General features: G+C 44.6%; 1 protein-coding gene across 7 annotated transcripts in view; it reads right to left on the bottom strand.

Annotated features, from left to right (window-relative positions):
• fat3b (FAT atypical cadherin 3b) overlaps positions 1–15,277 on the bottom strand; it is a 73,053-nt gene that overhangs the window by 35,818 nt on the left and 21,958 nt on the right. For all 7 annotated transcript variants that reach the window (XR_013288594.1, XM_077546508.1, XM_077546509.1 and 4 more), the window contains exons 7-22: positions 13,702–13,763; positions 10,856–11,170; positions 9,252–9,462; positions 8,547–8,618; positions 6,857–6,993; positions 5,974–6,249; positions 5,336–5,546; positions 5,000–5,214; positions 4,769–4,927; positions 4,312–4,433; positions 4,046–4,228; positions 3,658–3,772; positions 3,315–3,578; positions 2,880–3,230; positions 2,576–2,749; positions 1,501–2,031 (exon numbers count right to left, since the gene is read on the bottom strand). Coding sequence is in view for 6 of the 7 variants with exons in the window: in XM_077546508.1 (XP_077402634.1) it covers positions 1,501–2,031; positions 2,576–2,749; positions 2,880–3,230; positions 3,315–3,578; positions 3,658–3,772; positions 4,046–4,228; positions 4,312–4,433; positions 4,769–4,927; positions 5,000–5,214; positions 5,336–5,546; positions 5,974–6,249; positions 6,857–6,993; positions 8,547–8,618; positions 9,252–9,462; positions 10,856–11,170; positions 13,702–13,763 (3,398 nt within the window). In the remaining variant the exon portion in view is untranslated. The remainder of the gene's footprint in view (positions 1–1,500; positions 2,032–2,575; positions 2,750–2,879; positions 3,231–3,314; positions 3,579–3,657; positions 3,773–4,045; positions 4,229–4,311; positions 4,434–4,768; positions 4,928–4,999; positions 5,215–5,335; positions 5,547–5,973; positions 6,250–6,856; positions 6,994–8,546; positions 8,619–9,251; positions 9,463–10,855; positions 11,171–13,701; positions 13,764–15,277) is intronic.

Here is a 15,277-nt window from a genome sequence, read left to right on the forward strand (position 1 = left end):
ACTTTGGTTTGAAGCAACCATGTTCGGGCTCATTTGGTCCACTTTCAAGGAACCCTCGACGACAAACTCCTCCTACATATTTAGTTAAATTGCTTTCAAATTTGAACCACATACAGTAGTAGACTGATGGGCGATGCTAAAAGTCCATACTCGAAACTCCACAAGGTCAGATCTTGACCAAACATTTCCTGTGTGATGAAGGTCCTGCCATGATGAGATTTATCAGCACCAACTACTGGACTGGCATAAATATATAGCTGCAATAACTCTGCTCTTGAGCTCCCTAAAAATCAATAGAGTTTTTGCTTTGGCATCGGGAAAAGAGCCCGGATAGATCTAGAAAGATGAAGCAGTGGCAGAAGAAATGCCCGATTGAGCAAATGCTCTCTGTAACAACAACAGTAATAATGAGCTTTATTGCTGTTGATTTATGATGTGATCCAATATAATTACATCGTCTCCGTGAATCCAGACAGTTTAATTACACGTCGCCTTGTGCAAATGTTTCCACAACGGCGCTCTATTATTCAGAAAAGGTCAGATGCTTTCTCAGGGAACTTTTCAGGGGAAATTTGCGCAGATCCGATTCGGAAAACATGGTGATTTATGATCCAAGGTTCAAATTAATAGGCTATGTGTTATGGCTAATATTTGGGGGGGGGGGGAGATAAAAAGTCGTAGATTTTTTTAGATTAAGATATATATTTAAAACATCAGGTCATAGCTTTTGAAGTTAAAGTGACAGTGTGTAGAATTTTTTGTCATCTAGTGGTAAACTAACAGAATGCAACGACCTCAATTCAGAGCACGTGCATTTTGCAGCATGTGAACTACGGTGCCTCAGAGAGACCACACTTCGCGAGCCAACCGCCACATGTTCGCAACGTTTGTCTCCTTCGGGTGTCCGTAGCAGAAAAAATGACGGAGGAACATGTCAGCCTCCTGTTATGTGAAGCGTGACCCATGTAACAAAGTTAGCAATTACTAGACCTACGTACACCTACAACCATATACAAAAATGTACATTGATGTTATAGAACATGTATTTTTTGTATTTATTGAACATAATAGTGGGTTAAAATGAGTAAACACTGAAAAAAAAATATATATATATATATATATATATATATATATACACACTGTCCCTTTAAAAAGTGCAAATTTATCAAGGTAAAAAAAATGCTATATTACTAGAATTAATGCCTATTTTTTCAAATAAAAATCATATTTTGAGGGAAAGTATTTTACAAGATAAGTCCTGCTTTCAAGATACGCATTTTTTCAAAAGTCATATCGAATAGTCATAATTATAAAAATAAAGTCAAAATTTTGGGGGGATAAAAAGTCACATATTTTCTGAGAAAAATACTATGCAGCAATATATGATAACAATTAAGTTTTTGAGTAGTTATATATTTTTTATATTTTTTTCAAAATAAAAGTCATAACAATAAATTTGAAATAAATTTAGCGAATAAAATAAATTTCGAAAATGGACACCTGTAGGACACTGGTTCCGATCATGGCGTTCTCAGGCAGCACAGCCGTGTACGCCGGCTTCTGAAAGGCGGGCGTGTTGTCGTTGACGTCGAGCACCACCACGTCCACGTCCACCTCCGACCTGGCGCCCGTCAGCGTGTCGGTGGCCCTGGCCGTGAGGCGGTAGTATGGCGCTGTCTCGTAGTCCAGCGGGTAGAGCACGCTGATGATGCCCGTGTCGAAGCCGATGTCGAACTGCAGCGACGGGTCGCCGCCGGCAAGGGTGAAGATGATGGGCTGCCCCGTCGGGCTGCTGGCGTTGACGCTCAGCAGTGAGGTGGACACGGCCACGTCCTCGGGCACGGTGACGCCGTAGAAGGGCTTGTCGAACAGCGGCATGGCTTCGTTCAATACGCTGACAGGAAGCTCTACCTCACTGGACAGACAGGGGGCGCCGGCGTCCGACGCCACCACCACCACCTTGAACTCGCCGTTGGACAGGTCGGCCTCGAAGGCTCGCTTTAGCGTCAGCTCACCCGTTACCGGGTTCACCTGCAGGGTAAGAGGTTCAAGAGCAAAGGTTATGTACAGTGAACTACGGCATTCACGGGCGGGTGGGAATCAAGTCATGCTGTGAATAGCAAAAATCCCAAAAGTGTGTATTGTGTACTGTTGATGTGAAAACATTGCATACAAATATTTAAAACTGGTCACAAAGAACCAAAAACCTTTTATGGTTACTTTTAGAACATTTTCCAAAAAAAAAACATTTACACAATTTTTTTTTTGGTGGGGGTGGGCATTCATTTTATGGTCACTTATTTTTAGGTATTTTAAAAAACTTTTTCATCTACCTTTCGTCTCTTTTTCCCCCAAAAAATAAAAATACGATTTATTTTATTTATTTTAAAAATAAAAAAATAAAAAAAAATATATATATATATATATATATATATATATCATGAGTTTTTTTATGTCATGAAAATTATCATATTGTGAGGTTCATATCGTGATATTTATCGTATCATGATGTTTGCATATCGTTACATCCCTAATCTTTAATACGGTGAAACTGAAGATCAGGTTTGACTCGTACCTGAAAGTTCCTGTGCAGTTCCTTGAGGCGATAGGTCACCTGAGCGTTCACACCCAAGTCCCGGTCGGTGGCCGTCACCGTGAAAATGGACGAGCCGGGCTCTGCTTCCACCCGCACCGTGGCGTAGTATGGGAGGTTCACGAACTCGGGGGCGTTATCATTGTCGTCCTCAACCTGGAAGGAGAAAAGAGATTCATCGCATTAACAACTCTTGCATACATTTGTGGAAATGACCCTAAAATGGATGACAGGTTTTTTGTTTTTTTTTACTTTTTTGTGGGAAAGGCTAAGATTTGATCCTCACCTGCACTCTGACTGTGACTCTGGCCACCTTCAGGACTTCCTCCTCCCTTCGGACCTCCATCACCAGCTCGTAGCTGTCCCGTTCCTCGCGGTCAAACGGGACGCCGACGGTGAGCAAAGCCCCGCAGGTGGGCCTCACAGCGAAGAGCCCGCCCGGGTTGAGCAACGTGAATCTCAGTGGCTCGTTTAGGCGCTGGCCGACGGCGTTGACCATGGTCAGGACGCTCACGTTGCGGGTGTTCTCTCGGATGGTGGCGGCGTAAAACGGGGCGGCGAAGGAGAGGCCGCTGTTGATGGCTTGACGGACGAGCACCGTGACCAACGCCACACTGGAGAAACGACCGTCCCAAACCTGCAGAAACACGCACAAGCAGAGCGTGTTCACAGCCATTTTGTAGCCATTAGCTTGTGGCTAATGAGGTGTCGATCGGCCGACCTTCACGTTGAATCGATAACGGTCCTTGCTGAGGTTGTGATTGATGACCGTAACCACGCCGCTGCCGCGCTCCACTGAAAAGTGCTCCAGGTTGCGGTCCACCAGCGAGTAGACGAGTTGGGGAGTTTTGTCAGGGTTCAAGGTTCCGTCGGGATCGTAGGCTTCCACGCGCAGAACCTCCACTCCAGGGTAGGTGGGCAGCAGAATGATGCTCTCGTACATGTCTTGGGAGAATCTCGGCGGCGAATCGTTGATGTTGATCACCTGAAATGTACACACCAGGGTGAGTTAATTGGCTTGTGAGGACAAGACAAGTAAAAAAAAAAAAAAAAGGATCACTCACCTTGATGAACACCTCAGCAGGACTGTCGGCACTTTTAGGCGGCTGTCCACTGTCTCGGACATGAACCCTGAAGACAAACTCGGGGAAGGTCTCATAATCCACACTGGCAATCGTCCTTAAATACAAGAAGATGACGGTGAAAATCTGACAGCTGACTTTTCTGTCTGATCATGAAACTTTTTTTTTATATCAAGTACATACTGTATGATTCAAATATTGGACAATGATTGTTTCAGGACTAGGTTTGTCTAGGAAGATCTGGAAATGGGCAAAATACTTCCTGTGTCTTTTAAGAGAAAGCTTCTTGAGACTTTATGTAGGCCGGCCAGACCAGAATTCATGTATTTAAGTTAAACTGTCTTTGGGGCCTGAATTTTCAAAAACCTACCGGATGGATCCGGTCCCAGGATCCACGCTGAAGAACATGCGAGCCGTCTCGTCTGTGATCTGGAACACCAGCAGGGCGTTGTGATTGCGGTCGGCGTCCGTCGCCCGGATGACTAGCGGCTTGCCGTCGTCCCCGAGGACCACGCTGTTGATCGGGGCCGCCTCGCTGATGGCCCCTGCGTACCTGCCGCAGGGGGTCCGACAGCGGGGTCAGGATTTATGGACTACGCCGTGCCGTGCTGTGCCGTGCCCGAAGAGTTTGCATACCTTAATTGCTGGAAGACAGGCGCGTTGTCGTTGATGTCGCCCACCTGAACCACAACTGCGGCGCTGGCCTCTGTGCCCGCCATGCTGGACGCACGAACCATCAGGAAGTAGGACACTGTTTTCTGACCAACGCAAAGACACAGGACACCAGAGATTATCTACTAAATTTACCCTGATGAGTTTCACCCAGATGAGTTCAGACCATGCCCCCAAAAATCTACAATTTTCCCATGGTGGACATGCCTACAAATTGTGGGTTTCTAAAGAAAACTGTCTTGAGGGGCCTGAATTTGCACACACAAAAACACAATCTACCCATTTTAAAAGTTATTGGTAACAAACTGGATGGTGTTACCCAGATAACTAAATATGAACAAAAAAATGGATGTATTTTGAGTTAGTCAACCCACATTAGAGCATACGCTACATGGAATGACTCCACCAAGTATGAACTGACCTCAAAGTCGAAGCGTTTGCGCGTGCTGATGACACCCGTGTGGTGATTAATGAAGAAGCACTTTTCCTTGTTGCCGCTGGTGATGTCATAAATGAGGGCCGAGCGGCTGAGGGCGCTAACACTGGTCACGTGAGTTCCGGCCGTGCTGTTTTCCATGATCTGCAAAAAAAAAAAAAAACACATCAATAGGTTAGCATTTTCCCGAGTCTCAGTGATCTACCCGTACTTTACCTCGGCTTGGTACTCCTTCTGGGAGAATTTGGGTCTGGATAAGTTGGAGAGCGTCAAGGACACACGGGCGGAAGCGGTGGCCGTTAGCGGTGGAAAACCACCGTCCGTGACACGTACGGTGAGCGTGTAAAAGCCCACAGAAGTGATGTCCAGGTCCTTGGTGATGAAGATGAGGCCTGTGTTGTTTTTAATGCTGAATGCGCCGCCCGTGTTGCCTGAGGAATGACGCAGGAACACAGAAAACTCTGACATTTTGACTGATTTCTACCAGATTTTAAACAGGGCAGACCCGCCCTACACTATAGATGAAATCCCAAAACTAGAAATAATCCCAACCTGCTTGTATGGTGTAAGTGAGTTGTCCGTTAATCCCATTGTCCTTGTCCAGTGCCGTGACCTGCAGGACCGACGTACCGACGGGGGAAGATTCATAAGCGACGGCATCGTAAACTGTGCTGGTGAAGTATGGGACATTGTCATTGGCATCCTCCACCGCCACCAGGATCCGAGCCAGGTCCCGGTTGAATGGAAACTCCTGGTCCTTGACCTGAAGAACGTGAGCGGACCCCAAGATATAATAAACCAGATCTTTCCTTTGGTCCTTCCTCGGGTCTCCTGACGGCCTCACGACTCTGGCTGGAAGTGTTCGGTTTAGGTGAACGGTATGGGATTTTTTAATAGGTTTTAGGTGAACTAATGAATACACACACACACTCACACGCACGCACGCACACACCCACAAACAAAAATAAAATAAAAAAAATTAAATAAAATAAAAAAAGAGAGAGCAATGATGATGACATGTTAAATCGGTAAAATTACCGAATGAACAATACTGAGCTCTCCAGAAATTAAAAATAAATAAATAAATAAATAATAATAATAATAATAATAATAATAATAATAATAATAATAATAATAATAATAAAAAAAACAGATCATCGGTGATGCTAACAACACTGCCAAGAGCTCACCATGACTGTGAGGATGTGCTGCGTCCGGGCCTCGTAATCCAGCCGGTCAGCCGTGTAGACCGCCCCTGTGCTGGGGTTGACCCGGAACAAGCGCATGCTAGCCGGGTCCACGCTGCCATAGATGGAGAAGCTGAGACGGCTGCGCTCGTCCATGTCCGTCGCGCGCAGACGCAGAAGCTCCGTGTCCACTGCCACGTCCTCGGAAACGCTGACGTCGTAGGCCGGCTGCGAGAACACTGGAGGGTTGTCGTTGCTGTCCTGGACCCGGATGAACACCTGACATGAGACGGCGACATAGTCCACAATAAATTCATTTTTGAACAATCAGCTCCCGAAGCCAGGACAAGAAATTTGGTAGGTATGTCTATCATGAGTAGACCCACAATAAAGTCTTAATAAACTATGCTCAAAAACACACAGTTGTCAATTTTGGTTTGAAGCCTGTTAAGGCACATTTGTTTTGGCCATGTCCAATGTTCTTTGAACTTTTTGGACAGAGTTTGTCCGATTCCTACAAAATTTAAAAATGTTACACTAGACAGATGGACAATGCTAAAGTACAAAATATTTTACTTTTCGTAATTGCTTTTATGTGGGCTGAGCATGGCAGCAAAGTTTGATTACTTGCCATAAAACATGAAATTCAAATTCACGAGCTCGGCTCTTGACCAAGTGTCTTAAAAATTCAGCCCCCAAAGCCAGTTTGCCTGAGGAACATCAAATTTGGTGGAAAGGTTTATCACAAGTAGACCTACAAATAAGTCTCAAGAAGCCATGCTCGAAAACACACAACTCGTCGGCCACGGCCATTTAAATCATGTTCTCTGGTCCTTAACAGATGTTCTTCATAGCAATGTGTGTGTGTGTGTGTATGTGTGTGTACCTGTGTGGTGGCAACACTGGTGCCGTCCGTCACTTGCACAGTCATGTTATAGACAGCCTGCACTTCGGCGTCCAGCGGTCTGGCCACCACCAGGGTGCCCACGCCCACTTGGAGGTCAAACTGCATATCGAAGCTACCTGCACACACACACACACACATTAGCACGTTAGCATTCGCATCCCGACCTGACCGTGCAATTATTGTGGCCATCTGGGCCCGGCGGCTGAGCGCAGTAAAGTGAAGTGAAACGCGACAACGCACCGCCCGTCGGCCCGGGAGCCGTTAGCGTCCTCGCCAACATCTGCCTTATCGCTCGCCAAACACCAGCCACCTCGCGGCCCGGGCCAGTGTACAGTTTATAGGCTTAATGTTTGATTGGAGTCACAGAGAGAGAGAGAGAGAGAATTGATACGCCTTAGCTATTCAACGCCATCCTCGCGCTCATCCCTGCACATATCAGAGGGCTCCGGCTTCACGCGCAAGCACATGAATACTGATTGCCACTGCAGGGATTGCCTTACTTTTCCTTTTTGGAGGGGATTCTTGTTGTTGCTGTTCCCCCCCCCCCACCTCAGGAGAAGATGGTCAATATTACACGCAGGGGTTGGCCGTCTCGCGGTATTACCAAAAAAAGAGATATCGTGAGTCTAGAAGGCTTCAAAGGAGAAGCTTTTGACTCAGAAACGCTCAAATGGCTCAATTTTTTCTGGGCTGTGAATAGCAGCTCACAAGTTGGTAAGACTTCATGCAACACAGATGTGAAGCACTCCCAAGAAACAGTGATTATGAAACTAAATATTACTTTGTGGACTTTATCCAACATTGCTATGAAACAATGTTCGGAAACAGTGCTTACTGTAAAATCTTACTTGGGATGACATGACACCATGCAACACAAATTTGAAGCCATTTTAGATTTAAAGGTGAAGTCAACCTTAAAAATGTCTTGACAATAACTATTCTAGTCTAAACATGACATTCTGATTAATATTACATTTGTAGAATATGAGTTATGAAGTATATAGTTTTCGGAAGCTGGGCTGTGATTGGTTACCTGAGACCTGAGCAACTGTGATGTCATTTTCACTCGACAGCAAGTGGCAAAATGGCCGCCTCCTTATATTGATAAATTTTTTTGATTTTGCTGTTTAACTCATATTCCACTAACGCAATATTAACCAGAATACCATATTTAGACTAGTGGGGCTGCAAAGAACATATTGTTGTCAATATTTTTTTTTGGGGGGGGGGGGGGGGTGGCTCCCCCTTTAAAGCCTTCCATTCCTGGGCTGTGAATTGCAGCTCACAGGTACAAAGACGTTGGTGGGCTCCATGCAACAGAGATGTGAAGCAGTTTCCATAAACACAAAATATTTGTTTAGTCATTCAGAAAAATGAAAATATTTCAGCTCAATACTTTAAATGTTTTCTATTCATTGTAAAGATTTTTTTTGGGGATAAATTTTCCTTTATGTTTTGATTCAGAATAGACCGCATTGATATCGAATCATACGGCGTGCCATTCGCAGCCCTAATGCATCCACACACTGTCAGAGTTTGTGGATGCTTCTTCCAAATGAGATCAATCCATACTGCCGTTGGCTAAACACAAGCTGCTGTGCTGAATTTACCATTTTGTTTTGTTTTGTTCCGGTTTTTTTACGTGCCTAATTTGCCTTTTTCGCCTTACCTGTGTCGAGTGAGCAGTTCCTCCCACAAGCGTTCTGCGGAATGTAGAACATTTCTCTGGCCACGCGTCCTCCTGCACGTGGAGAACAACATGAATTAAAATTATTGGACAAAAAGTATTGGGACGCACGCCTACGGGAAGCGAAATGAGGAGAAAATGGGGAGTTTTGAAAAGATGTTCGAGGGACTTTTTTATCAAGAGTTTCATAATAGTTGTACAATCAGAACAGAAAACTAATTTCTTCCCAAGACAGTTCTCACAAATTTAGCCGCAAAATGTCCAAATACTTCTGTCCATGTCCAAAGCAACTTTGTAAGATCTACAATGATGTCATTACACACTAGTTGGGTCTGATAAGTTCAAATAACGAGATTGTGGTCACTGAAGCGTGAAAGATGCAAGCAACGATTAGAATGACGTTTCCTCTGCGCCAGTGTAGCATTAATCAACTCATTTTTAATTAATGCGTCGACGTGCTGTTGTTTATTTTTAACAGCAGCAGCAGCGGCAGCAGGGAACAACCAGCGCAGTGAAAGGTCATCAAAATCAATTACATGTTGTCACTGCACAGATAGAACAAATAAATAAATAAAATTGAACACAGCGCTCGCGTATGTAAAAATAGAAAACATTATCGATGCTGACAGGCTGGCACCCAAAATGGTCAGGGTATTTTCCGTCATGAACTCTTCCGAATGGACTCACCCATGATGTTGAACCAAACGGGGGTGTTGGACTGACCCACGGCGACCACTCCCACGGGCTGAGCCACGGTGGCCGTCTCGGGCACGGAGAAGTTGTAGCAACGCTGCGTGAACAGCAGGGGCAGTGTCGAGGGCGCGGGTCGGCCGATCCACTCCACGTGAAGCTTGACCGTGGACCACAATGGGGGGTCACCGCCGTCCTCCGCTTTGATCTGAGACAGGAAATTACGTCATATGAGCGGATCCTACCACGATACATCATTCAATGCCATTGACGGCTATAGACGTCAAAAATCCATTTGAACTAGGCTGGTAGTGAATGAGCTAAAGAGGAAGTCAACCACCCAAAATGTTGACAATATTATGTTCTATGCAGCCCCATTAGTCTAAATATGGTATTTGGATTATGAGTTAAGCAGCAAAATCCAGACATTTTTATTTATATCAGGAGGCGGCCATTTTGCCACTTAATGTCGAGTGAAAATGACATCACATTTGCTCAGGTGTCAGGTAACAATCAATCACAGGTCAGCATCAGAAAACATTTAAGCTGTGAATGGTCGTTGCCTGAGCCCTGAGCAACTTGGATGTCATCTTCAGTCGACAGCAAGTGGCAACATGGCTGCTCCCTGAGATGGATGGAAAAAAATGGCTGCATTTTGCTGTATAACTCATATTCAACAAATTTAATAATAATCAAAATGTCATGTTTAGATTAGTGAGGTCATATAACATATTATTGTCAAGAAATGTTTATGGTTGACTTCCCCTTTAATAAGGCTGCTTAAAAACAAAATGGCAGAATTTTCAGGCATGGCATGGCATGGCGATACGATTGCCTACCAAAATTGATGTTCCCAAAGTAAATATGAATTTGAAATATGATGTTTTAGGGCAAGTTCTCAAGTTTTGTTGCCCTGCTCCACCCACATGCCGTGACAAAAACTCATTTTGCAAATTAGTATCTTCCATCTGGCTAGTTATAGTTATTAGGGTCCAATTCAGACAAAATCTTTAGGATACCCCTCAAAAAAGAGCCTAAAACGGTGGCTTCAAACCAAAATGGCTGACTTCCTGTGTCTTTTTAGACATGGTACCCTGAGACTACTCAATGACAGAAATACTTACCAAATTCCATGTTCCTAAAAGAAACTGGCATCAGGGCTGAATTATTCAAAAAATGTTTGTTGTATGACAAAATGTTTAGGTTCATCTTTGAATGATCTCTCAAAAATTCCCAAAGCCAAATGGATGCAAAATAGATATTGGCGCCTTGGCAGAAGTCTGCGCTCCACTGAGCGATACACTTCAGCTTCTGATGCAGACTCAACGTGGCATTGACCAGTCAGAGAAGACATAAAGCTTAATGCCTGCAGTAAAGTGGTCTAAACAGAAGAAAAATGAGTCATTTATTACGATGACATTTGTTTGTAAATGAAGGCCCCAAACAAGCTTTGTGTTGACGTGATTGAGTGCAAGCAAACTGAAATAAAAAAAGCAATTCCATGGGCGGGTTATCAAATTTATCTTTGCCAACTCATAAAAATGCATTGGGCTGATAAAATACGGATTTATGCCTGATGAAAAAAAGCGAGCCGGACCTACCGTGAGGACGTGGTAGCTCCCAGCCGCCACCGCCTTCTTGGACACCACCATGGCAGTGCGCGGGTCCACGCTGAAGGTCTCGTCCTGGTTGCCGTCCACGACGCTGTAGCTGACGTTGGCGTTGGCGCCCAGGTCGCGGTCGTGCGCGAAGACCCGGTAGACGGGTTCGCCGCGACGGTTGCGGTCGCGCTCGGGCAGTCGGATGCGGTAGGTGACCTCCGGGAAGAGGGGCGGGTTGTCGTTCTCGTCCTCCACGTGGACCATGACCCACACGGTGGACTGGCGGGTGGTCACCGGCCCGTCGATGACCGTCACCTAGGAAACCGACGGGGTTGTGTGTGTGTTTGTGAGAAGAGTGGAATATTTTGGTTGGATTTTAGCGGACGCATGTCGGCGGCGGTGAGGAGTGGAGCTCATGGGAAATCTCTTTGTATTAGCGGGGCCTGCGGTGGAGGCAAAGGTCTCATCACAACATCGATTGGATCACATCACTAGTGCGAGCTGCCTGGCTGCTGACTGGACTCTTAATTACACTCTCTCTGCCGGGCAAAGCCGCACACACACGGACACCCGCACTGCAGGTCTTAGATGGCGAGACCGTTTCCCACTGTCTATTTTACATCCACTTTCAAGTGAGCATGCAGAGTTTGAAAGAAGTCGCAGCTCTAAGGACAAGTTGGTCTTTTGAAGGACTCATGAAAATGTCTGAAATAAGACGGATATGTCCGCTTCAAAACAAAATGGCAGACTTCCTGTATCTTTACGGGCATCTTGAGACTTTTAGATGCTGTTGATAGTTTAGCCAGTTTGGTTTCAGCTAGGTAACAAAATGGCATACATATGTCATGTGACCAGCAGTTGGCCAATCACAGTCTAGTACTCTCCGCTGTGATTGGCCAACTGCTGGTTACATGACATACGGCCACCATGCTGTTACCCTGCTGAAACCCAGTTGGCCAAACTCTCTCTATCAACGGCTCTGCTCAAGGTAAGCATGGCTACCAAATTTCATGTTCCTCAAGTAAATTGGAATAGGATTCTGAATCTACAAAAAACAAGACATTCAGGGCTCTATTTTCGTGCCCGGTGCAAGTCTATGGGTGGCATTGGTGGAGTTTTCAAGTCAAAGTCATATTTATTTCAATAGCCGTTAATCTAGTGGTTCTTAACCTGGGTTTGATCCAACCCCAGGGGGTCGGTGGAGATCAAGGTACAGACTCAAGTCATGTGATTTGTGATGACACGCCCCGTTTGGCTATCATTGACTACAGGGGATTTGGTGCGCTCCGTAGTTGACTTGTGACTGTTGTGATGGTACACCCTGTGATGTCTTCGTGATTGATCCCTTCATACTAACAATGTTGAGAGAAAAAAAAAAAGAGGATTTGAATTGACATGTATAACATAACGTATGGTGTTCCGCAGGGTTCAATTCTGGGGCCTCTGCTGTTTTCATTGCATCTGCTGCCCCTGAGTTCCATCTTAAAAAAACAGCGGGTGGTTGTTTTAAAGTGCTATATAAAAATAGAATTGAGTTGAGTTTGCATTGCCAAGTTGAGCAATTCTAGTCTTGCTCAACTAGCTATCTAGCAAAACCTAAACGGACACTTTCTGAAGCTGCATGGAAATGGTGAATACAAAAACAGTTTCAAAGGACTTCACAGGCCCACTGTGGGCAAATATTAATGAGGCAAGGAAAACCTCAAAAACCCTTCTTATTCTTTCTTTTGGTATTTTTTGTAGGTAGAAGCGGCCATTTGCACCCTTGTGGACGGAAATGCAGCTGACTTGTTTGCCGTCCAATGGAAGCGTCTCCCCTCATTTGCTGACTTCAGGGGCTGAATTTTGTGTTTGATGGCGAGACTTCAAACCATCACCATCACACACTGAACTGCCTTGTTCCCCAGACTTCACTAATTCTTTTGGTGGCACGGCTTCTTGACACATTTTGTTGGTTGTACATGTGATAGACGTGCTTATCAAATTTTGCGTTCCTCTGGGAAACTAGCTTCAGGGGTAGAATTTTCTTTTGAATGTTCGTGTTTGATGGTGAGTCATCAAACTTTATTGTCATGTTCCCCTTCCTGCATCTTTTTTGGGTATGGCTTCTCGAGACTTGTTTTTATGGCTTAACTTATGATGGATACGTCTACCAGATTTCATATCGCTAAGTGAAATGGGCTCCAGGGGCTGGATTTTGAAAACATTGCTGTGTGTACTAATGATCGAAAGTTGTCTTTGCAAAGGCAAGAATTATTGCTCCAGCTCTTGTATTGGATCTCATTAAATTGCCTACCTAATGAAGTGAGTGTATATGATGTTATTGTCTTCCCCGGTGTCCTCTCACCGTGCGCCGAGGCTGAGATATCATTCGGCGACAGATAAACATCTTGGTGGGGGGTCACTCGGGGGTGTTATTTCATTTCATTGCGGCGGTTAATAAGTTGCGTGCAAAGTCTCGGCAGGGATGAAGTTTTCCCTGTGAAGTGGAGACGCTGCGATTATCCGCTTCATCTGCATGCAGCGCGGCCAGCGCAAATGCTAATCGCGGCGCTATCCGGACGCCCCGGTGTCTGCACTTTTATATCACACTCACACAAAACACACACACACACACAAAGTCCTCGCCGGCCCGAGCCAAGGAGATAACCAATGATGAACGATTACATTTAAGAAATCCCCACGCCCGGGCCCCAACCTGGAGGCATTCATCAGCGTCTGAAGGGGCCTTGCGGAACCCGGTGTCTGGCTCGTCCTCCAGTCGCTCTGCTGCGTTAGGTGGCAGGTGGCGACTAAAGATAAACAAACCGGAGGACCCCTGAGTCCTTGCGCCGCTCGTACGTTACCTCCAGGAAGTGCTCCGACTGATGCTCTCGATCCAGCTTCCTCGCCGTCGTGGTGATCAAGCCTGGCAGCCGGAAGACAGAAGAGAGTCATTATAGCGCGCTGTCATCTTGCACAGATTTTTATGCAATCATTTTTTATGGGGTTTTATACAGGGTACAGGCGAGTTTAGAGCTGGGATGTTGTGACGCAAGATGCCGGGTAGCACTGAGGTGACTCCAGGAGGAGTCGTGCTTCCCGCAGAACAGAGAGAATACATGTCTGAGTGTCAAAACAACGTTTGGTTTGAAGGTTTATTGTCACAAATGCTCATTTCCATTAGCTAGTCTTGGGCATGTTATACTTTTTTGAATCTGTCCTCTGTTGTTCGCGGAAAAGCTACCAATAACTATTTTCTTTGTTTGTTTGTGTACACAATCTTAAAAAAAAAAAAAAGACAAACATGGCAGTAAAAAATAAATAAAACACACGTGAAGGTGAGGTAGAAATCCATTACGGGCTTATCAAGGACCTCACCTAAGAACAATAAACTAACATTTCAATAACAAAAATATACTAGCAAATGCTATATATAGCCTGAACAACATAACTGAATTGTTACTTTCGCAAAAATAATTCCATAGCAGCACACATTCAATACTGTTTATACAAGCAGTCAAGCTTCTGCAGCACCAAATCTCTTTGACTTTAAAGCTTTCTTCAGTTTCATTTCATAGTTAGATCGAGACGTAGAATCGGTTAATAATTGGGAATTTGTACTTTATAATTATTATGGAATTGCTTTGGCGCCATCTGGTGGCATCTATTAAGCAATTACTAAGCTTTTTGTTGCTGGTGTCAATATCTTGCGATTTTTGCTATTCTTTTTTTTTTTATTATGTTAGCATTAAGCTAGCAGGATTTTGTTAGCAAAGAAATACATATAAATGTGTGTTTTAATAAGTTCCACTGAAACACACACACACACACCTGCTCTTTAAAAGTCACACACATAGACTCTTGATTGCTGCCGGGCAAAGTTTTCATAAGGGGGACCAACTGCCAAATGGGACCATTATAAAAATAAATTAGCATATATGCAAGGAAGGAACTGGAAGTCAAACATATGCTAAAGGAAATATACAAAGACATTTCACATTTGAAACACAGCTCTGTGTTAATCATAAAAATAGTTCCTAGTAAGAAAAAGCACCCTCTCTTTGATCTGGTGCTTCTGTAATGCAGAGTGGCCATTTAAATACATTTCTATACATTACCCTTAAGTGTAGTATCATAACAGCAGTGTGAGTACATGCATTAACATTCTAGTGGTGTTCCGTACGCAAGTGTAAGATTTACTTCCTAATCCTCCTCAAAAATCTAATCAAGTCTGTCTCTGCACGACACTGACCCCCAATTCCCTTTTAAAAATATTTAGGAGTGTCTTAGTTTGACGGAATATGCATAAAAACATAACACATGCAAGCTACATGACACCGCACTATAATGACAGCCAATTCATCTGGCAACGGAATTAAAGCACAAGGATTAGTAGCGGCGTACATTGTCAGCCAATAGGAGTCCTTGCTCTCTTCCTTT

This window comes from Vanacampus margaritifer, chromosome 16 (genome assembly GCF_051991255.1).
Source record: "Vanacampus margaritifer isolate UIUO_Vmar chromosome 16, RoL_Vmar_1.0, whole genome shotgun sequence".
NCBI lineage: Eukaryota > Metazoa > Chordata > Actinopteri > Syngnathiformes > Syngnathidae > Vanacampus > Vanacampus margaritifer.